The sequence below is a fragment of the Crotalus tigris genome, unplaced genomic scaffold (assembly GCF_016545835.1).
Source record: "Crotalus tigris isolate CLP2741 ecotype Arizona unplaced genomic scaffold, ASM1654583v1 scf7180000023654.2194447, whole genome shotgun sequence".
NCBI classification, from domain to species: Eukaryota; Metazoa; Chordata; class Lepidosauria; order Squamata; family Viperidae; genus Crotalus; species Crotalus tigris.
Window position 1 is genome coordinate 735,442 of NW_024100101.1, and position 25,185 is coordinate 760,626.

At 36.3% G+C, this 25,185-nt stretch overlaps 1 protein-coding gene across 12 annotated transcripts in view; it reads right to left on the bottom strand.

Annotated features, from left to right (window-relative positions):
• Positions 1–25,185, bottom strand: part of CDH23 (cadherin related 23) — a 641,486-nt gene that overhangs the window by 336,789 nt on the left and 279,512 nt on the right. For all 12 annotated transcript variants that reach the window (XR_005553851.1, XR_005553852.1, XR_005553854.1 and 9 more), the window contains one exon: positions 24,395–24,473. Coding sequence is in view for 9 of the 12 variants with exons in the window: in XM_039320524.1 (XP_039176458.1) it covers positions 24,395–24,473 (79 nt within the window). In the remaining 3 variants the exon portion in view is untranslated. The remainder of the gene's footprint in view (positions 1–24,394; positions 24,474–25,185) is intronic.

Here is a 25,185-nt window from a genome sequence, read left to right on the forward strand (position 1 = left end):
GAAGTGTCTTGGCGACGTTTCGACGAAGTCCCATTCGTCATCTTCAGGCTGGTGTTTTCGAGAAGCACGAAGCTGAAAACACCAGCCTGAAGATGACGAATGGGACTTCGTCGAAACGTCGCCAAGACACTTCTAATTTGACGCGGGAGAAAACCCGAATAACCAAAGACCTACATATATGTGTGTGTATACACACACACACACACACACACACACACATATATATACACACACACACACATACATACACATACACACACACATATACACACACATTCATATAGGCACAAATAACAAGCCCCAAATCTACTTGACATTTCTTGGATCTACAGCTGAAAAGGCACAGGCAATATGTAACATGTGACAGATGAAAGAATCACTTATATGCCTTCTGCAGCATCCACTATAATCATCTCCAAATGATCACAAGCTGATAAGTCTGCCATTTTCTTTCTAGATGAAGAAGGTAGAAAGTATCAGTGTCTGTTTAGGGGTTCCTTCATCAAAATCGCTGCTTCCCACATATTATTGCTGCTGTCAATATATATTTCAGAGAATACACAAAGGAATGGCACATTATAAGATGCATGAGCACTTCTAATCTTTAAGAATCAGGAGCATCAGAAAAGAAAATACTTAGACCATGGATGTCCTAGAACTTATGTTTTCCCCAATACATATTTAAGTGATACAGCATGCAAGGAAAAAGCTCTCATCATGAAAGTTGACTAAAGCCAATCTCATTTTATATGGTGACACTGGATTTAATTTCGATGTTCTGGTAGAGTTTCTATGATTTATAACTTGTGTTTTAAAATCACAGTTTTGAATTAAACTGTGACTTAAAACAGATATATACTCTACCTACAACTGAACAATGTCTGATCAAGACTGAAGTCTTGAGTGTATTTAAGTATGGACCTGTTGAACTCAAAGGATATAACTTTAATATAATTATGTGGACATGGGAGAGGATGGAAAAGGAGGATGTGAGCACAAACATAAATAATCATAGAAAAGAGGCAAGTCATGAACAGGAGCTCAGCTGTGGAACAAAAACATTTACACATTCAAAGAGATTCTGCCTTAATTAATTCACTATAAATGAAGGCTAGAAAATTCTTGTTACAAAGATTCTGTATCTATGCCATACTAGTAATATATCTTACTGAAATCAACATAGTTCTTGTTTTTTATAATCTTGTCCAGCTGCATGAAACAAGACAGTATAAGTAGAAAAATTAAATATCAGATTATATCCTTAATAAACTTGCTAAAATTCTTCATCTACTTCTATTTGAATTTCCTGCATCTCTACTGTCTAAGTTCTATTGTGTTTTGAACTTCAAATTTATGCTTAGCTGTTTCTATGTCTGTTAATATCAGCATTAGGCCAGGCAATACTCTTCGGTGTCCTCTGATTCTGTCAGGTGCAAAAAGCCAAGAATAACACAATGAATTGCTCAGAGTAGTTTCTTTATTGCTGTTCACCCCTAGACATGAATCTCGCTAGACTAAAGCACATACTGCATAACTATGAGATAAATCCTGTGAAGTTTTAGGGAGGATTCCTTCTGGGTATTTTCTACATACCAAGGACCCAATGGTGATTCATCTCTTATGAAGAGATGGTAAAGTGCCTCCCCCCCTTGAACTCAGCATTGGCAGCCATTTTTTGTCCTAGTGCTCCCCTTTCTCAGTGTTAAGAATTATGCATAATGAACTAATTTCTGAGGTTGTATGAAATCTCCCTAAAGTAAAAGAAATTATTTTCCATGTTAAAATTTAGTAGTAGATGCTAATGTATCTGAAATATGGTGCACATGATGGGGGATGTACTTTAACAGCATCAATGTACCAAATACCTTTACTGCTTCTCTGGTGGGGTTAAAACATTGACTCAATATTATCCCTGCCCCTCATGCTACATTACTGGCAACTTGTCCCTGCCTTTTCTCAAGGTCACAGCACTTGTTAGCATCTCTGCCAGAAGTAGAGCTTCTGTGGCACAAAGACAAATACTTTTTTGGAAGTGTGTGGGGGGGGAGGGAGACTGAGACTGAGAAGAATTCATGATGGTCAGCTAAGACCTAGTAATGGGAGGAAAGCTGTTGTTTAGAGAAGAAATCACAGGAGAAGAGGAATAGCTGTCAAGCAATAGCTCATTGGAAACTGTTGTAAAGAAAACAGAAAAAGAGGAAGACCTGAATTATCTAAGCAAGCATGTATCTCATGGTTTAGAAGACTTCACAAGGAGGAGGAGAACAAAGTGATGGGCTTTGGAAGAGAGAGTGCCCTGTTTGTGTAAGTATCAGGTGTGGGGAAGCTATAAGCAGAAAGACATTCTTAAGTATCAAGGGAAAATTGGTTCTGAGGATTCCATTGTGACATTCAAGGCCACAGCAGTATCAGATTGCCCATATTTTGCAGACAGTAACCAGAGCAGAAACCAAAACTGAGTGAACCTTACAAGAAGATGTAATCACTTTTGATGCTTGTTCCCAAAGTCAAGCTCTTAAATGAGTTGAATAACTGTTGAGCTTGTTGAAGGAAAACGTTGGCCACAGGGAGACATCTTTAACTACTAGCCCTCTTTCATATTCTGCAAGAGTAATGTGGACAAACCCAAATCCCATGTGTGTGATGCACAAATATAATGAAGGATAATTAATTCCAAGTTATCTGGGACTTTATGTATGAACCAGTTCTTTGAACTGTGTCCAGAAAGAAAGAATTAAGTAAGAAACATATAATAAAGTTGCAGGAAATCTGCCTATAATCTAATCATAGCATTCTTAATCAGCCAATGTTTTTGAGAACTTTTTAAAGGCAGAATCATGTAAACCAGTGGTTCTCAACCTTTTTAATGCCGTGACCCCCAACCGGTCGTTGAGTCGAGGACTACTCAACCGGTCGTAAGTTGAGGACTACTCAACTGGTGCAGCACCGTTTGCAGAATGGGACTTTTGGCAGGCTCAGCAGGGCAGAGACAGCCTGGACAATTCCTATTGGCTTTTGAAAGCCAATAGAATTAGACTCTATTCAAGAGAGTCTATTCTATTGGCTTTCAAAAGCCAATAGAATAAAAGGGAGTAGCACAGCTAAGGAAAAGGGGAAAAAATGGTGGACTGCGTTGTTTGGCGACCCCTGTGAAATGGTCATTCGACCCCAAATGGGGTCCCGACCCACAGGTTGAGAACCACTGATGTAAACAGTGCCTCAGTAGTTGAACTGAACTCCTAAGTCTGGAGTCAGTTAACAGAATAATAGAACAAAAGAACTGGCAGGGGCCTTGGAGGTCTTCTAGTCCAATCCTCTGCTCAAGCAGGAGACCCTATATCATTTTGGACAAATAGCTGTCTAATCTCTCCTTAAAAACCTCCAGCGATGGAGCCCCTACAACATCCAAAGGCAAGTTGTTCCATTGATTGTTCTCACTGTCAGGAAATTTCTCCTTAGTTCTAGGTTGGATCAGTCCTTGATAAGTTAGCAATCTTAAAAATGTGAATCAGCAGGCAAAAATGTAATGTAGCGAGTCAAGCTAATATTGAGATTTCACAGGAAAGGCTCCATACAGAAATCTAATTACTGAACAGTAAATAAACCATAGTAGGCAACAGATAAGGGTGGACTGTTGTGCAAAATTATTTCAATGCTAGGTTGCATTCAGAAAAGGTCTTAAACATGAAAAGCTTTTTCATGTTTTTTTCATGTGTTTTCAAAACACATCATTTTCATAGTATAGGCATTCAAATGAGATCTTGTCTAGGTTTTGTCAGAATCACTCAGCAATTTCACTCTAGCCTTCATCCCACTTTAGAATTACAAAAACAATATTAAATTCAGCTTTGATTTTCAATGATTCTTATAGTCTCTCCCAGAACAGGACAGACAATAGGGCATTCTGAAGGTCAAAATATATGATCTGGTACTGCAATCTTTCTGAGCCCCAACTAATGAACTGGAATAGCGATTGAGGACCCAAAAGATAAGATTATGTCATATATGTCATATTTCAATTCTGGTTGACCTTTAATAACTCTCATGAAAGTGTTTTTAGGCAAATATCTTTTAAATCAGGGGTGTCAAACTCAATGTCATTGAGGGTCACATCAGCATTGCGGTTGCCCTTGGGGGGCTGGGTGGGTGCGGCCTACTGGGTGGGCATGGATGGAGTGGGTGTGGCCTACTGGGTGGGCATGGCCAGCTCTACATCATTCACGTCAAGGGTGCCTGTGGGGGCTTGGGCAGGAGTGGGACAGATCTGAGGGTCTCTGGCAGAAAGGGGTGGGACCAGGGCAGAGCCTATCAAGCCAGATATGTGAAGTAGGTGAGGGCCACTTGCTGGCCACTTCCAGGCGATGGTGCATTTCTTCATTCCTCATAAAGGGTGACACCTCCCCAGCATGCACCCAGGGGGTGGGGTTGACGCGGCAGGGGCTGGTTCCTCACTGTTTCCAGACGGCCTTGTGGAGCTAGGACTGAATGCATTTCAGCATAGATGGCCACCACAAAATTGTACATTTACTCCCGGCTGGCCTGTGAGTGCCATTCCCTCATTGTTTCCAGGATGGCTTCGTGGGCCACATGAAGGCAGTGAGGGCCATTCCCTCATTGTTTCCAGGATGGCTTCGTGGGCCACATGAAACCACTTCGCTGGCCGCATCCAGACCCCGGGCCTTGTGTTTGACATGTCTGTTCTAAATGAAGGGACATTTGCTGTCGAGACATCCACTGCCTGGGACTCTCTAAACATCAAGTGAATGACTTTCATGGGACGTGAAAGGAGAACTAAGCCTATACTATATGAAGTAGATAAGTTATTAATCAAAATATGCTCTGTCAGGATTCCTCTTGCTGAAATAGATGCTGTTGGATGTGGTTCACAGAATCGGCAACAGACACAGTCATCATTACGTATATAGTCTATCAGCAGTTTTGACTACCTGACTGAATTTCACCTTGAATTCTGCCACACACACCACACAGACAGGTGTTCAGGATCACTCCCCTATAACTTCTTCCTTCCTCCTTTTATGCATTGAATACCACCAAACCTGTGAAGCTTTGGGAGGTACGCTGGTGATGTCATCCATCAATATCAGATCCAAAGCAACAAAGCGTGGTCAAAGAAAGCAGCAGAGAAGCCCTTATGCCAAAAAAGGACAGTAATCGTGGCAACATGAGGCAGCCAGAAACCTCACTTCAGTATGATAACAAAGCCAGGTGTAAGATTTTAAATATGGCACACACAGAATGGATTACAAGCAGTGAAGGGAATTACTGTAGTCTCAGTCTTAAGAAAGAGAGTGTCTGAAATTGCTAAACATGCAGCATTTCTTCTATAGAGATAAAGTGACAAGACCAGTGTGACTCCAGAGTGACTCTGCATAATTTCAGGTATTTGGGCAAAGAAAATGATTTTCTTTAATGACTTTCAAGTTAGAAAAGATCTAAGGAAGCTCACAAATCCACAAGTATGCAACTAAAAACACAAAAGAAACATAAATGACACTAGGGAGCTTTATGCAGCATGGGTGGCAAGGGTAGTATTGACCAGTAACAACAAAGTTCATTCAGATCAACATTATCCCCAATCGGCTCTGGCATAACAGGGTATTTACTTATGATATGGAGTCAATCAGAACAGAGCTGGAAGGGACCTTGGAGGTCTTCTAGTCCAACCCCCTGCTCAAGCAGGAAACTCTATACCAGGGGTAGGCAACCTTGGCTCTTTTATGACTCGTGGCCTTCAACTCCCAGAATTCCTGAGCCAGCCATAAAAGAACCAAGGTTGCCTACCCCTGCTCTGTATCATTTCAGATAAGTGACTGTCCAGCCTCTTCTTAAAAAACTTCAGTGATGAAGTTCTCACAACTTCTGACGGCAAGCTGTCCCACTGGTTGATTATCCTCACTGTTAGGAAGTTTCTCCTTAATTCTAGGTTGCTTCTCTCCTTGATTAGTTTCCATCAATTGTTTTTTGTCCTGTCTGCAGGTGCTTTGCTAAGTTGACCCCCTTCTCTTTGTGGCAACCACTCAAATACTGGAAGGAATATTTGTCCAGGAGCAGTACTTTATACTTTTGTTTTTGTTTTATTTTTGTCTTAACAGTGGGGTGGGTATCTATGTGAATAGTGAGCAGGAAGCAAATATATATTTCACAAAGAGAGGATTTGCTCTCTATTTCTACATATTTCCTACTTGACTGCTGCTTGCAGGATGAAACTTTGCAGACATCGCCTACTAAAGCAAGCTAATAAAACTGCTGGTTTTTTCTGTAAAGATTGGATTGTTCTACTTGCATTAATGAATTATATTACTTACACTTCCTCCTATTTACTGAAGTCACCCGGATGTAAACTACTTGAAAACTGCACCTGGATGTAGTTTAGTGGTTAAACTACCTAGAATGAGAAATGATATATCTTCTGAATTAGTATTCCTGATTTCTCACTCCAAAGCAAGCCAGGAATTCTAGAACATGGTTAAACTGTAACTTGTAATCCTGGCTAATATGACTTCATAATATTTTTTGTTTGTTTGTTTGTTTTGCTAATATGACCTCATGGTAAAATTTTCATCTTTTGGTCAGTTTGTCAGAAATAAAAAAGGGCTGAATATTCCAGTCAAGGAGCAACACCTAAATTATAAATCAGTGGATCAACTCATACTTCAAGAATGTTAACCTATAATTTTACCTTAAAGTGAGAATTCTGCCAAAATGGTTTGTTTGTGCTTATTTTTATCATAAGACATCATAGTACCTGTAAAGCTGGTCATTTTGGGATTATGGCAAGTAAACATGCTAACATGGGTACCAGTAAACTATACAAACTTAGGTGGCATTTCTTCAATTAAAGTTATTTGTGGATTGTTTCAGTGATGCCTACTTTATCAATGGACTGTGAAACCTGTTCTGATTCCCTATAAGCTCACATCTAGTTGTGAAAGGTTGTGAGACATTTAAATCTTGAGAATTCTGTCCTTGCAGTGTTGTCTAAATGGCTTCCACAACACAATAACTAACTCACAACAGATGGAGGAGGAAGAGAGGAACTTCCAATAAATTCTGTTCCTCCCCAAATGCCACAGTACTATCTGGATCATTGAACATCTATAGTAGTGGCCAAAATTGTGGAAACCTTTTGGGAAAAGTGTACAGTAGAAATGCCACCTTTGGTTAAGTTTCCATCAATTTTTCTTCTAATTTCTTTATAACTGTAGCCTTGTTCACTTAATAATACTATTTTACATCGCTTTCTGGGCAACCAGCCAACTCTTTGCACCATTACTTTAATTTTATTATGTTTTACAAGGTCACTAAATGAAAGAACATAAAAAAAACCCAACCAACTTGATAGCGATCACATAACACACTGACAAATGTCTTCCTCTCAGCTTCAATACATGACATCAATAACTGAATCCTACTGTGATCTGACTGGCTCATTGCCAAAACAAGATGACACCTGATTGGCTCTCTCAACACCCATGCTCATTGGCTACAATCAGATGAAGAAAGCTATCTGATATCAACCTAAGCAAGTTGTGCTTCCTTTTTCTGGTTATTTGGCTATAACTTTTCATAGAACGTAGTACAGATAATTGAACAAACTTTGTTGCATTACATTTTTGATTAAATTATCTTTCCATTGCTATATAATTTTATGGTACTACAAAAAAAAGTGTTATAAGTCATCAAACCTCAAAAATACACTTTTCCCAAAAGGTTCCCACAATTTTGGCCACTATTGTATGAAGATTCTCAGTCATCCAGGTCATAGTTGTCCCAAAAATGCTTTTTCATGAGGCAACTGGACTTTCTTGTTTTCCTTTGAGGATGTTTCATTTTTCATCCAAGAAGCTTCTTCAGCTCTGACTGGATTGTACAGAATGGAAGGATTTATACTCCTTGCAGACAGCTGGTCATTTGCATTCTTTTAGGGCAGACATGATAAACTCGCGATGTCATGTGACGTCGCGAGACATATCAGGACTGCTTTGCCATTGCCAGCAATGGGGTGGGTGCGGCTTACGGATGACATGTCCAGCCCGTGGGCTGGCAGTTTGACACCCCTGTTTTAGGGGGTCACTGGGGCTTCTTGAAGTTTATCTGTGTCATCAGTGTCACTTGAATAATGCAAATGTGTGTGGAGCCTTCTGGGAATGGTTGAAAGGACTGTGTTGTAGACTGGAGACAGATGATGCTGTATCCCTCCCTCTCTATTGAGAGGGGGCTGTTCAGTTTTGACATAGAAGGCTTCTTTGACCCTTCTTTCAAGCCAGGAGTCCTCTCTGTCCAAAATGTGGACTTTGCTGTCTTCAAAAGAATCAGTCAAGATTCAGCAGTCCACCTGCATTTAAAGGTCACTATTTTGAAGACAGCAAAGTCCACATGGACCAGAGGTCGAGTGGGAATGGCTGGAAGAAGGTCATTCAGATGGTTTCATGTCCAAGGCAGGACTAGAACTCATGGTCATCAGTTTCTAGTCTGCTGCCCTAATCATTAAACCAAACTACCTATAAACCATTAGACCATATTTTTCCTTCTCGGGCTTTGCTATCCTATTCAACTGTTTGTATAGATCAAAACTCAGTATCTTATATGAAGAAATCATTCATGTGAATGATTTTTATATTTTTCTTCTTTCTCCAAGAACATGCTGCTGTGGCAAATAATCTCAGAATCATTCATAAAGTTTGTCCTAACTAATGCATTGTATAAAGACCATTGAACCAGAAAAGCGAACACTCTATTGTATCAACTAGCAATAACCAATTATTTCAAGGCTGAGTACTCAATGGATAATAACCAGCTGGAGCTCAGTCAACACAGCAGCGTCTGCAGAGAGGTCACACAGATCAATCTGATGATGTGTGCCATCATCATGCCACAAGCTATGCCACTTTTGAATATATGTTGTGATATCACATGCATGCTCTAAAGAGGTGTAACCTGTAGTATGATAACATTACACTCCTTCCATCATTTTAAATAAAGGAGCTAGAACCCTAAAGGGGGCATACTGCAGGAACCCTGTTCTGCTATTCAATGAATGAGGGAGGGAGAAAGGAAGGAGAGGGAAGGAGGAAAGAACAGAGGAAGAACAGAGGGAGGAGAAAAGGAAGCAAAGAAGAAAGAATGAGAAGGAAGGACTATGTGCCCCTCCAGACTTTATAATCAATTTTGTTCTTTCACTGTTTCTTTAAAAATTATAGAAATTTCATTTGAAATCTAGGTTTCTGTGTCTTATGCTTGCTATCAAGACTCTGCAAATGTTAGTAAAGACATTCCACCCCATTTCTTTCTCTTTCTGTCTCTCTTCCCCAGAGTCTCACCATGCTCTGTCTCTCAACAAGTGTGAAATTTGTCAGTCATTCAGAGACTAGCATGTGTACGCTGCTGGTACTATTGCATCGGCACAGCATGAATATTTCCACATGCTTTAATGGCTTGATGGGTAATGGTTATGGCTGAGCCCTTTAAGTTTTTATGCATCATAGAGGGTCTTAAAATGGGAGCTGCTCTTCTGGGGAGCATCCCATATGGCTCAGGGTGGAACAAGTAACTGTGGCACAGGGGTCAAATTTTATGAATTATTCAGATACCTCATGGCAAAAAGCTGAGACCTGTTAATAAAAGGAACTCAGATTCTATGCATTTTTAAACTATAAACAAAGCACATGCTCAAGAAGGGGTTCATTCAAATCAAGACCACAGTGCTCTAGAGACAGAGATATAACTCTTTCTTTTCCAGATGTGTCATTTGGTTCATGAAGAAGATTTCTTTGGTATCTATTTATGAATCAGTACATTTTCATTTTTTCTATTAGGTCTAGCAGAACATTGAGGGAATTGTGTATTGGGTTAGCTGATGTAGGAGAAGAGCAGGCTGATCCACTTTGGAGCCTGAATGCAGCCAAAACAGCAAAACAATTTAAGATTAATGAGCTCTTCATTACAAAGACTTCTGAAAATCTAATCTTTTGGAATCCGGTGAATTCAGCAAACAAATTCAAGATGCTTTTCTAGAAATCTAATGAAACTTTGGTCTCCCCTCTCTTCAAATGTGCTGCCCTCCATAAAGACAGCAATTGTTCTTATGCCCCTCATGAGGTTTCCACTGATGAACTAAATAAGGATGTAACTATAAAATCTTCCTCAGATTTTCTGGTTAAATACTGTCTTTTAACCATTCAGACTATTATAGCTCTATTTGAGCAATTAAGAGCTATCTCTGTTAAAATGGGCAGTCTAAGGAGAAAATTTGATGCTTTCATTTTAAATGACCATTTTAATTTTTTTCCTGTCTCTCTCTCTCTCTGTTTCACTCTGTCTTTATAACTCATACATATCAAGCAAAGTCTCTCAAAGTCTTCATGACTACAACATGAAAGTAGTTATCAGTGCCTCAACCTCCCATGGACCAGGACCTCTTAATGGTTTCCCATCCACCCATTAGCCAGCTCCAACACTGCTTCATTTTCTTTTCAAGCTATATTTGTGTATATCAAGTTACATAAAGCTGAGAATAAATTATTGGGGAGGGTGGGGAATGTGAACAAAATTCATAATAAAATTAAATAGGAAAGCAAAAAAATAGGAAGATAATGTAAAACAAAAATAATCTCCAGCTATAACAACAGAATTCAAGTCTTATTATGGCATATTTCTTTATCCCCACAATAAAATCTTATGTGCATTTCCTTATAATCAAGTTCTACTACGTACAATAAATGTATGTGCAGGGTGAAAGCCTCAGTGATTTTCAAACTCTATTACTAGGCATCCAAGTGTTTTGTTTTTTTAAAAAAAAACTATCATAGATGGCTTAAAGCAACAGAACAATAGAAGAGAAACGCTACAGTCAGTATCTTATGAGAGCACTCCCAGATCTTCTATGAATACTCAACTCTTTAGAGACAAGGTCAGGAGTTTCAGGAAAGTTAAAACTTAGAACTGAGGTTAGTATGCTACAATATGAGCAAAAAAACAAAGAGGAGAATCTTTGAAAAGTTAGGGTGCAACAAAAAGAAAGCAGAGTGCCTTAGTTCTTATTTTGTGCCTGTCTTCTTTCGAAGGAAAATACTTACATATAGATTGAAACTTGTAAGGTGTCAGGATTACAGTTCAAAGACTGATAAGGGGTCAAGAACCAGATAATCTAAATTTATTCAGGTGTTAAATTATTTGCATTTCTGGAATTGAAGCAGAGATAGGCAATTAATAGCCCGTGGACAGCAAGAGATTCCAGATCTCTTTTTTTATAGTCCCATCAATAACTTTACACCGCAGGACTGAAATCCAGCAGCAGAATTATCAGTTTTATCTGAGATAGAACAAGGTGCAAAACTGGCTGCTATTAAGAATTCATAAGACTGCATGTAGTCATTTCATCATTCAAATTATACCAAAGTACAAAAGAGGACTGGAAGATTTAGCCAGGCTAAATATGTCCCCCTGTGGTCTTTAGAGGTGAGGGCAGATAGAGACCTTTAGTGAAGAGACTGGACAGTCACTTGTCTAAAATGGTATAGGTTCTCTTGCTTGAGCAGGGGGCTGGACTAGAAAACCTCCAAGGTCCCTTCCAGCTCTATTCTATTCTATTCTATTCTATTCTATTCTATTCTATTCTATTCTATTCTATTCTATTCTAGTGATGTATGCTACTGTTATAAATGATACAACTTTTCAAAAACCCTGGAGAATGATACTTTTGTCTAAAAATAAATATAAATTATGACAAAAGTGAATTTATCTAAACAAACATTGATTCCACAAATCAATTATGCACAATGTGAAGAAGTATTTTTTTTGTTGTTCTAAATTTTCTTGCAGTTAACTTCATGAAATAATGTTTTAACAACTTTTGCTAATTTGTTATTTTCAAATCAGAAATTTGTTATTTTCAAATCAGAATAATAATTTTACATACTTAAATTAAAACCCCCATGGTTTCACCAGGACAGGATATTTAAAGTTTTTATTCTGTACTAATATAGAAATATATAGTGGTTGGAGGGTCTTCTAACCACTGTAAACTTCCATATTAGTACAGAATAAAAACTTTAAATATCCTGTCCTGGTGATTCTTACATTTATGTTGAATCTTACACATTTTTAGTTAAATAAAGGTTATAAAAATGGCTTGCAAAAACTTTGTTAATTGTGAAAAGATGCAATTTACCCTATCCAACAGATCTATTTGCTATTTTAAAATAGTAATTATTGACTAATGTAAGCTTTTCATGGGTGAGTATACTACCCGTGGCCCAATATTTTCAGATATAGCTTGTCTTGTGGAGAACAAGTTTTGAAATTTTTCCCTGAACAAAAACTGAATAGTTGCCAAAATTTATTTGCAAGCCGACCCATTGTAAGGGGAGGTGAATTCTTAATATTCCAGACAATAGCCAAAGCTAGGATAAACCTCGAAGTGTAGAAAGTTAAAAGGTTGAGTGGGTATTTTGGCTTTAAAAAATATGCCCCTATCCATTTGATCTATGCAGATGAGGAAATTCAACACAGAACTCTTCACTCTGTTGCAAACTTATAATTTCTCCCACAAAGCTGCCATACTTTTTCTATATGCCTCTTCATGCTTACTTTTGCCTTTGCTGCAAAATCCCCCTCAGTGAGTTCTAATATAAGTTAGTAGACAGACAGGGGTAAAACACAACTCATGTTTTATGATTTTTACACATCACTGGCATGGCAATGGCTATCAAAATTTAAACTCCTCTTTTCATGGTAATTAATAATGCCCTGTCTGGCCCTACTTCTGATGTCTTTCCATCACATGTTGTACCTTGGAAACTGCCAAGACATCAATCTCTCTTAGCCCGAAGAGCTTCCTTAAATGAAAAATCTTATCTAGAACAGGTCATGTTATATAACAACTCACCGGCTTTGCCTGGGAAATGAAAGATGATGAGGTAGAATCCCGGGGACAGAGACTATCTCCATAAATCTGCCAGAATTGGAGTTGTGGATTACTTTACTAGATTAATTGCCTGTCCTTCAAATAAAGCCCTGACCTCAGTGGCTGAACATCACAATTTTCTAACCTCATTTATGAGCACAAAACAAGGAATTGTTTCTACAGAGCTATATAAGAGAAGGACATCTGTTGATTGTCCTACAGTCTATTAGAAGAGACTCAGCAAAACTAACTGATTTTCTAATTATCAACATTCAGGATGGCTTCCTATTAAGTGGTTTTTGGTAGTTCTTTTATCTTTGATGAAGTTTTATGTACAGGTATTTCCACGGTGGGTTTGATTTAAATCAAGTTGATTTAAATCACGATTTAAATCATGGTTTAAATCACTAGTAAAAAGGCTTGATTTAAATCATAATTTTTAATCATCTCTGTCCTGCAGTGGCTCCTCCTCTGACCAGCTGTTGACTCACTGACAGTCCCACTCACTTTAATGGGACGGCTGGTGATGCGGCAGTGACACAACACAAGGTGAGGGACGTGGCGGGCAGCAGGTGAGTGGATGCCCGCTAACAGGCACTGCCATGATGGATCTGAAATGACAGGTGCTCTTTAAATGTAAGGACTGATTCTTGCTGGTAGTTAGAATCTTTAATATTATTATTTGCAAACAAAATGAAGGTTTCCTATTTAGAATAATAAGCTGTCAGGTTAGTAAAACAACGATATCAGAAGTGATTTTAGGTTAATGGATTAATCACACATAGTTGGAAAACTACTCAAATTCTTTTATTTAACTAAAACACTTAAGAGCCTGGTACAGATGCATTTCTCTTCAAACAATCATACAGTTTGTAATGTACATAGATTTGCAAAACAATGGGATAAAGGATATTCCTGAACTTTGTTTTATGATTTATGTCATAGTTACTGTGAAATTGTGTGAATGCATCAATGCAGTGCATGTTATCTCAGCTTGCAGAGCTTGGATTCATTGAATGAGTTTACCAAAAATGTAAATAGTGCAGAATATACAGCATGCTACATCACTAAGCTCCATTTTATACTGAATAAACTAAATTACTAATGTATCTTAAAAATAAAACTATATTTAAATAGATTTTTACTCCAAAAGCATTTTATTAAAATAAATTTGATAAAAATAAAAACCCCTCCAATTTAAATTAAAAAAATCTGATTTAAATTTTAAAAAATCTGATTTTTAAAAAATATATTTTTTAAAAAAAATCATCGATTATTATCCACCCTGGGTATTTCTCATTTACTGACTTGTATCGGGACTTGCAATGCTGTCATTAAGCAACACAATCATAGAGTGAAATGTAATATGCCCATGTCCTATTTAGGACATCAGTTCATCAGTTCCAGCTGTGGTTTTTAAGCAAATCATTGTGGTCATTAAGTGCAATGTCACATGACCATGACTTGTGATTTCTTGCCAACTTCCCCAATGACTTTGCTTGTCAAAAGCCGGTTGTGAATGGTCATAAATGGCAGTCACATGACTGTGGGATGCTGAAACCATCATAAATGCAAGCAATAAATGCCATGAAGCCCAATTGTGATCACATGACTGCAGGGATGCTGCAATGGCTGCAACTTCAAAGACCGGAGTTGGTAGTTGGTAATGAGGAGTACCTGTATTTTCATTTTCAGTCTTAGTCTTTGTGTGTTGAGAATTGTTTTGGCATAGGCTACCTTTGATTTACTTTAAGCAAAGAAATCCAGGTTAAGATTGTTAATCAGATTAAAGTTAGAACCATAGAACACAGAATTCTTGGTCTGAATCAAACACAAAAACTGAAAAAAAGAACCAACAACTTTAAATCCATGTACCTATTTCTCCTCAATGCAAAGAGAAAAGTCCTTGGAATGCACTAAAATTATTCAGGGAGAAACCTAAAATTCTGAATTATTTTCAATTATTAGGCAAAACCTAATAACATCATGGAAAAACACAGAACACCAGCTGCGAAATTTCATTGGTTTAACTTCTTAAACTTCACTGTAAATCCCCTAGATATCACAATTGTGAAAGAGGCTTACAATTCATACTGACTTCCCTTTAAATGAAATTTCAGTGACATTCTATCTTTCAGGCCCACTAAAAATCTTTTTTTTTTTTTTTTTTGTAGAAAAGGAAACCTTCAGCCATATCAATCCAAGAAAGGAGAATAAATGTGATCGCCTGGGTGATATCTGTGTAACTGAATCATTTCATCTTGACCTTAGTCTTTTCTTGAAAAGGTTATGCTTCATCTTCCGGTTTTATTGTTCTTTCATCAAGAAAAACCTTGTATTTGTAGATGAGTTGGATATATAGCAGTTTCTGCAGTTTGTTCTGAAAAGCAACTTTACAAATTTATATTCCCCCCAAAGGGAGTATTTTCTAGTTCATTTTTTACAATAAATACATTAACTGAATGATATCAGTAACTTTTTATTTTCCTATGAACATTTCACTGAGCTGCAATAAAGGGGGGGGAAGCTGCAAAAATCACATGCAGCAATTAATTCCTAATCAAATTCACATGCTAGCTCCCATATTTAGTTAACTTTCATGCACACTGCACAAATTTTCCAAACTAAGCAGAAAACACATTCATGATCTTTGCCATGATGATAAAATATGCATACATTACTGATCCGACAATAGCAAAAGTGAAAGTACTTTGATGCCTGAATTACATTCTTCACTGACTACTGTAAATCATTATCTTTTAAAACAAACACATGTTGCAATTCACTTGTAGATATTCAAGGATGAAATCCTTTATTCTTATATTCATCAACATTGCTCTTCTAAAGTATCTCTTACTGTCATTTCAAATCTTAAGGAAAATCTGATTAAACATACTTTCAAGTCTATCTCTTCCATTTCTCCCTATTCTGCTCTCCAAGTTTCTTATTAAATAATTGGTTGCAATGTTTCAAAAGAAAATTTCCCTCTGATATCTTTCCCATGACTGCATATTGTCCAAGATTTTGTTAAGTTCTAAATCAGGGGTCTTCAAACTTGGCCCTTTTATGACTTGTGGACTTCAACTCCCAGAATTCCTCAGCCAGGCTGGCTGAGGAATTCTGGGAGTTGAAGTCCACAAGTCATAAAAGGGCCAAGTTTGAAGGCCCCTGTTCTAAATCTTCTGAGTTAGAGGAAAATAGAACTCTTACATAAAGAGGAAATAGCATAACTAACCAATGGTAGGAAGACCTGGAGGAACGTTGTCCATGGGGTCGCGATGGGTCGGACATGACTTCGCAATTAACAACAAACCAATGGTACCCACTAACAGTAAATTCAATAGAAGAGAATATATGTACTTCAAGGTTAAAATGTTGGGTTCTTGATGGTCTCCGAGTTTGGTTGTTTTCTTGAAAACCTTCATTACTAGGGTAAGTAGCAATATCAGTGTGAGAAGAAGATTAAGATTTGCTGGCTGTTTATCTATAGTAGCTTGCTGTGACAGTCTTGGTGGGATGTGGCTTTGTCCTTTATAGTATTGTTTTTTCCATTATTGTTTATCTGGTTCTGTTTCCTATTTAATAGGTTGTTAACTGTGGGACAGATGGATTCTAGGCTGTTTTCTTCCTTTTTAGGTTTTTGGTTGTATCTTTTAAATGATGTCAATCTAAGAACATTTTTTTTCTTAGAGAATTCTTACAAAAAGAGGTCCATTGGTATGCAAAATCACTCCTCTGCCACAGGATCTCTAATGGGGGTCTTCAAACTTGGCTCTTTATGACTTGTGGACTTCAACTCCCAGAATTCCTCAGCTAGGCACACTGGCTGAGGAATTCTGGGAGTTGAAGTCCACAAGTCATAAAAGGGTCAAGTTTGAAGACCCCTGATCTATAACATATGTTATGCCCATCCATAGATTCTTAAAAGTAACCTAAGAAGGCTACACATCATTCTGCACCTTATTCAGATATTTTTTGGAAACCAAGAATAACTACTGACTACTAATTTCCACCAGCTTGTTCTAAGTTTTTGATTCAAATTACATTTTAATTACAAAGTTAGATTGCAGCAATATTTTCCAATAAATATATCAACTTATTTTCAGAGATTAGCTCTCATTATATCTTTATAGATCCTTTTATTTAAAATCAATGCCTAAAGAGCTACCATTTCATTTGGATGCACATATATTAGGTTCAATTCAAGTTCTTTTCTGCTTTTCTCATGTAAATTAATTTCGTATTTGTCACTGAATTCAGCAATGTTGCAAGGAAAACATTTATTTTATCATGATACTTCTGAGCCTGTAGTCAAAGATTCTTCTTTGGCTATGAAATTCCATTTTAGAAGAGGAATTTACATTAGAAATTTAAATATGAACTTATTGACAATACGATTGCCTTCAATACAATTCACTTTCTAACTCTGGCCAGCTAAATGAAGACATTTTGTAAAATCTATCATACAGCTCTTCAAAGTTTACATCTGTCAGTAGATGTTCCCTGAATAAGAAGTGTGATTCTACAATAGCTTGTTGCTTGAGGAAGATGGCACTATTGTTTTTAAGAGATATAACAGCATTTTTTCCTTGATGCAGAGCACCAAAGTACAAAATGAAAGAGATTGGCAACAGAGTCAAAATGCTTCATATTACTCAATGAGTAGTAAACTCATGTCAAAACCTCATGTCAAAATAGGGCAATATTGGAAGAAGGAATCTTTGCCTACTTTGCAAGAATGGTTTTTTAAAGTTTCTTACTTAGCTGAAATGGCAAAAATTTCAGCTTTCTTGAAAGATCAATCGCAAGAGAAGTATCTCTTGGTGTGGAAAAGATGGATAAATTTTATACAATATAAGTATGATATAAGAAAATATCATTTAGCTTTTGAATAATTTATATTTAAAGTTTAAGATTTTTATGGGTTATTATTATTATTATTAATAATAATATTTTTTAATCTTTTTATTTTCTTTTTTTTTCTCTTTCTGTTTTTTATACATAATGGAGTTAAAGTATTTAATAATTAGTTTACTGAATGTAATTATATTTGTTTAAGGTTTTTTTGGGTTTAAAAGTTTTTTTTCTTTTAAGTTCTAGTTAACCCTATATTCAGCTCTGGGAAGAATGGGGGAGGGTTTTGGGGTGGGTTGGGAGGGATTGGGAAAGGGGTTTTTATTGTAAAATTTTAAAAATTTATAATAATAAAAAAAAACCTCATGTCAAAATCTGATGTTCAAACTAGACATGAAAAAAAATGGACATCTGCTTCTTACAAGGATGCCATACCGTGAAAAACTGTTGCTTTAGTATCATTACAGACACAAAGAAAATAAAAGGAAAATGCTAATCAGCTTAATCACTTGTTGCTTTGATGTTATTTGCATTTTATTTTTTAGTGGTGAAAGATAGAATGTGATCGATCCTGAGGCAGTGATTAAGAGATTGATATACGTGAGCAAATATGCTTAAGTTTGTAATAAGTATGAGATCGCCTCTTACTCTGCATGTATGCAAGTCTCAAGGATTATATTCAGGCAATTTTCCACAACAGGACAGTTACATAACAGGTGGTATAGTAAAATCTGTTCTATTACAAAGATTAAAGAGAGTTCTGATAAAAGAAGTTATTACAGTATTTCAGAAAACAGCAGCTGCATCTAGAGAAAAAGTGTATAGGCCTTAGGCTTTCTGCATTTCAATAAAGCATGGTTTAATATGGTTTTTTTAGGCTTTTAGTACTGAAGTTCACCAAATCTTAACATCAAGTGTAGGATTTAATTCTGGAAAATCTGATTTTGTTTTATAGAATTTTAAACTTTGATTTAAAATGTATTTTTAATGTGGCAGAACTCACATCAGTGCATTAAATATAACAGGAATTGAGTTTTGGTAATGCCAGGAAATTGAGCTGATTTTGAAGCAAATAGCTGAATTAATGATTGATTAACACCAGTATTAAATTATCTATACTCTGGTTCCCACTTTTCATGCAACACCAACTGTATTCAGAAAACATCAACAGCTTCTCTTTACCATAAATCATTAAGTCAGGTAAATATGCTTGTTATACATAGAGCGAACAAAACTCATGAGATCTCAATAAAAAAAAGTATGGACATTCACTGCAATGAATGACAATGAAAAATTCAACTAATTTCAACACTGGTTGAAAAACATCTGGTTTAGCTTTGTATCTTGGGAAAAATATCACTTGATTTTCCATCTATTTTGCAATGAAATGTTGAATGTCAACAGAACTATATGACTTTATCTAGTTTATCACCCTACCTTTTTTAGCATTAGTAAAACAGAGTTTTTTTCAAACACAATTTTGACACTGTTTAAAGAAAGCATTCAAAGACTTCCGGTGGATCTGCGCGGGCGATGGCGGCTACTTTGTAGCCGTCCCCTGGGTAAGTGTAATGAATCGCTATGAACAGCAGACATCAGCTGTTCAGCGGTTCAAAATCCCCCTCCCGGGCAAAGGGGGGGGGAAGAGGGTTGTCTGAATAGTGGTAGAGCCACTTACGCACCCCCAATATTTTTGGGGGGGCGTGAAAGGAGTGATCCCACGGAGTTCAGACTGTCTCCGCTTCCCAGCTGCTTTTGTCCCTAGGGACAAAACAAGCCGTTGCAACCACCTCCGCGTTTAAAGAGATCTGGTGAGGTTTTTTTAGAAGCGGACAGAGTTGACTATAGGATTTAACTTTTGTTTTTTTTTTTGACTTTATATGGATTTTGTTTAAAGATTTATTTTTACGTTTATCTTCCCTCTTTTTATTTTTTACTTTTTGCTGAAAGGGAAAGTAAAATGGCGATCGGCAGACTTTCCGGCGTTTTTTTTATTTTTTTAAGCATTTTTGGTGTTTCTTTTTTTCCCTTTCCTTTTTTCTTTTTTGTTTTTTTTATGATAGGAATGGAGTGTTAGTATTATTATTTTTGTTTAATTTTTGTGTTTTATATTTTGTACTTTTTGGTACTTTTAAAAAATGGAATGGATTTTTTCTATTTAATTATTATTATTTTTTCTTCTCCTCCTTTTTCTTTTTCTTTTTTGAACTCCTTTTTTTATTTTTATTTTATCATAATGATCCCCTCTTGAAGGATTTTTTTTTTGAATTTATGGAGCTAATTTCTTATTTTTCTTGCTTAATTCTTGCAATTTTTAAGAAGGAGTAAAGTTTTTTTTTTTAAGATGGCTCCAAAGCGTTCAGTAACTTCTATAGCTTCCAAGGTGACTTCTTCTTCGATGTTATCATCAGGGCAACAATCTAAATTAATAGTTTCACCTTCTTCCTTGCCACAGTCAACAATGGTGAAGGACTTGCATGATATGATGGGAGATGTTATACTTCAAATTAGGGGAGAAATGAAAGAGATTTTAGAGGAAAATAATAAGACTTTGAAGCAAGAGATAGTTTTGACTTTAAAAGGAGTTGCCTCTGTTCTTGAAAAGTTGAATTCTCGCGTAGAAGAGGTAGTAGAAAAATTGGAATTGATGGAGGAAAAATTTGAAAGTATGGAAAAAGAGATGAAAAACTTTCAAGATGAGATTCTTATGCTTCAATATAAACAAATGGAATATGCCTTAAGAATCAGAGGTTTACATGAGTCTGTGCAAGGAGATTTGAGAGAGATGGTGGCAAAGGACTTTGCTGTGATTCTGAATAGAGAAGAAGAGGAAATACTTAGTGGAATTGATCAGACATTTAGAGTTAACTCTGTGGTGGCAGAGCAAAAGAATTTGCCAAGAGATGTGGTAATTTACTTTGGGAAAAGATCCCTGCGCAATGAAATTATACAAGCCTTTTATAAGAAGAGGTTTCAAATTGCTTCACAAGATGTTATAATTTTAAAGGAGATCCCACCAAAAATTTTAAGAAGAAGAAAGGAGTTTGCTTTTTTAGCAGACGAACTTAAAAAGAGACAAATTTTGTTTAGATGGGATGTTCCGACAGGAATGGTGGTGAGCTACCTGGGGATATGTTATAGTCTTAATACTGTTTCTAAAGCAAAAGATTTTTATACTTTGGTCCTGGGGGTATGCTCATCGTTACCTACTACGCTTAAAGCTTTGGAAGAAAAAAAGGCAGAATTGCAGTTTGAGGGGCCTCAAAAAGTAGAAATGGAGAAGCAGAAGACAACCTGTGAAACATATAATTGTAAAGAAAAGGATCAACAGAAGAAGTTTAAGGAAGTTCCACAAGTATTGGTTTCTGAATCTGAGGGAGAAGTAGGATTTATGAATTCTTTGGAGCAACCTTTAATGCCAGAATTGCAGTTTGAAGAGTCTATATTAATTAAAAATGGGAGGCCTCAACAAGTAGAGATGGACGAGCAGAAGATAACCTATGCAATATATAACTGTACAGAAATGGATCAATAGAAGAAGCTCAAGGAAGTTCCACAAGAGATGAAAGACCAGAAGACAATTTGTCCAACATATAAACGTAAAGAAAAGGAGGTTGAGGAAGCTTCACAGGTATTGGTTCTTGAGACTTCTGTAACGCATAAATGTAAAGAAAAAGTAACATATAAACGTAAAGAGAAAGACCAACAGAAGAAGGAGGTTGAGGAGGCTTCACAGGTATTGGTTCCTGAGTTTGTGGGAGAACCAGGACTTACAAATTTTTTGGAGCGATCTTCAAGGGCAGATTTTAACACATTTCTTTCGATGCTTAAGGGCAAGAGAGACTGATAAGGATTGTGTTTATAGTGGACGTAACCGGTTATTGGACAGAAGATTATGGAGACTGAATGAAAATTTTAGATAAGAAGTTTAAGTAATAGGTTTGGAGTATATTATAATGTCTTCAATGTTTGGGTTTTTTTTTAATTATTATTATTATTATTATTATTATTTTTAAGATGTAATTTGCTATTGGTAAAGATGTATATTACATTGTGTTTAAGATAGTATTTGTTATTGGTAAAGATTTAAATGCGTATAAGGGGATCTTAATGTTTTAAGTTTTAAGTTTTAAGTAATGTTCAAATTTGTGTCTTGGAGGGAGTTTATAAAGAATGATGGAATATAAGTATGACATGACAAGGTTTAGAGTATATTATAACGTGTTTAATGATTGTATTTTTTTAATTATTATTGTTATTATTATTTTTAAGAGAAGATAATTTGTTTAAAGTTTAAGTTTAAGTATTTAGCTTAAGTATTCAAAGAGTGTTTTGTTTCAATGGTATAATGAAGGTTTATATGTTTATTTTTTTGTTTTATGATAAAGAAAGAGGGAGAGATCAGATTTATATAGATGTATAGATGTTCAAAGAAAGTAATGTTTAAATTTGTGTCTTGGAGGGAGTTTATACAGAATGATGAATAATATTATAAGTATGATGTTAGAAAATGTTTAGAGTATATTATAATGTGTTTAAGGACTGTAATTATTATTTTTTCAGAGAAGATAACCTATTTAATTTAAGGTATCTAGATTTGTTTATGATTTATATGTGTTTTAAGTTATTTTTTTTCTTTTTTTTGAAAAATTTTAACTAAGCCTGTACTCAACTCTGGGAAGGTTGGGGGAGGGGAGGGGGGGAGGGTATGGGAGGGTGGGGGGGGTTGGGGAGGGGATTTGTTTTGTAAAATTTTAAAAAATTTTCAATAAAAAAAAAGAAAGCATTCAAAGTACAAGTTACCTTTGTAAAGGAAATACTACAATATTGTCCAATGTACACTTTTCCGATGTTTTTCAAGTAATACTCATAGCTTAATTCTATCACTAAAGTTTCTTCTATCATAATTTGGATTTAAGATAACAGTAGTATGGAAGGAAGTAAAAGTTTATTTCCAATCTGTCTAATAATGACTGAGACCATTTCAGAGCACATAATAGCTATAGCTACTCATAAATCCTGTAGTGTATCAAGACTTCCTTGTTGACAGTACTGATGGGAGAATCCCCAATACAAGGAAGCTTTGAGGAACAAGATGAACAGAAAAGCAGCAGATGTTTGATAAGGGCTGGCAGCAACAGAAAAGGCAGAGGAGAAGAGTTATAGCTATAATAGCAAAACAAGATAATATCGCTTCCAAGACAAAAATAACAGGGAGAGAACAGAGCTATTTCCCCCTGAACAATAGACTGTGGAGTGAGAAGGCCCACAACTGGGGGTTCCTTCTGAATTTAAAACTCCTGCCTGGAAGCACAGGGGGAAACTGGAGCCAGCAAGACCAGTTGTGGTCTTTTCTGGAACACGACACACTGATTTGTGCCTATTTATTCTTTTAAACATCAGGGCAAACGGTGAGAGACAGAAAGGCTCTTCATATATTGTTCTTATATTTCTTTTTCACTTGGCTTCTCCCTTCCCACTTCCTTATTCCCTCTCTTCAAGATGTAGTTCAGATGGGAAGTAAGTTTTTTATTGTCATGTACAGTATTTCTTAATAAATATACTTTTACTAAAAAATTAATGAGGTAGCATCAATTAGGATCTATATAGTATATTATATAGAAAACATACTTTGAAACAAGACCGCTGTATTGAGTTACTGCTGTAGGCTACAAGTTGTCCAAATTGAGCAGCACAAGGAATAATGGTCATTTCAAAGTCATAAAAGGGACAAGTTTGAAGACCCCTGAGCTAGGAGCTTTTCATTAGGGTTCAGGACCATGGACAGCAATTCTGCAACTGGAGTTCAAAAGAAAAATCCCAGCAATGACCTGAACCCATTGAAAGGTTTTTATTTTAGGCCCAGTTTCTTTTCTTTCTTTCTTTCTTTTTTTTTTTTGTAATTTTTGGCTTTTTCTGGATAGATTTAGAAATGAACAGTAACAAATGGGTTGAAGGACACAAGTCAAATACAGTCTGGAAGAGACAGAAAAAACCAACTGATGTACTATAAACTATCAGGAGTTGTTGTTAGCAACATCAGTGTCCCTGTTCTAAGGTCAAAATTTTCAAAATTAATTTAGACCATTTACAATACAATTAATAGAATTTATTCACACTGTTAAGTGCTTATGGGAAAACAAGTCAACATCTATTGTTTTATTTTTAAATTATATGTAAGAAATCATTTATTTTCAAAGTGTAATCTTTGTTATAAGAGACAATTTGGGTTTTTTAAAAAATTCATTGTGTAAATATCTGCTTAGAAATTCTTGTTTCTGTTTATTTATTCATATGTTCCACATCTAGATGGTGACGGAAAAAGAAGAATTAGCAGCTATTCGAAGGACATTACAGAAGGAAGTCCTGGAGTGCAAAAGGTCAAATAAAACAATAATTGATCATTTATCAATTTGTATAAATATGGTGGCTTTATTTACAGCAAGGTTGTCTAAACTTGGCAACTTTAGGGCTTGTGGATTTTAACTCCCAGAATTCCCCAGCCAGAAGGTCCCTACGCCTCATAGCTGTCAAGTATTGGGCACCCCTGCTTTATAGCCTGAAATCTTATAACTAAGTTAATACCTTTAGTCTAGACTGATATTTCTGACTCACCTGATACAATTGTATAACCAATACCTCTTGGCCGCCCTTTGTCTTGATCAATTGCAGTTATCATACGCACAGTTGTACCCTGGAGATACAAAAGAAAAGAACGGAATTGGCACTGCTGAATATCCAATTCATATATTGTTTATCATGCTTGCTAAATAGTTCCACATCTAATCCCCCTACATTTCATTTCTGAATTTTTAAATCTTACTCCAGTGCTATTTATTATTTACTATTCAATATCATGAACAGATTACTAATATTGGAGAGAAAAACAGGCAGCCATTTTTCCACTAGTTAATTTACTTACTCCTAGACCATTTGTAAAGTATACAAGGAACAAAAAATTCATCCTACTTGTATTTCCAGAGGGAAACATTTCTAGCTATTGCCAATAATTATCTTGTACGATTCTAGTCTCACTCTTACCTATATCATAGAGGCAGTTTGGTTTATTAGTTAGAGCACTAGGCTAGAAACCAGGAATTCTAGTCCCACTTTAGGTATCAAAGCTGGCTGGGTGATCTTGAGTCAATCACCCTCCTCAGACCAACCCACCTCCTAGGGCTGTTGTTCTGAGGAAAATAGGAGGAGGAAGGTGTGTTGGATATGTTTGCTGCATAAAATGATAAAAGTGGGATAAAAATCTAATATCTATCTATAGCTACAAATGAAAATATAGATCTTAAGGTGGTATCAGCATGACTTGACCTATGCACTAGCCCTTCTCCTGCAAACCAACACAAGGAATTGAATGGTTATATCTTTTGAAACACATGTGAAAGATCTTTTGA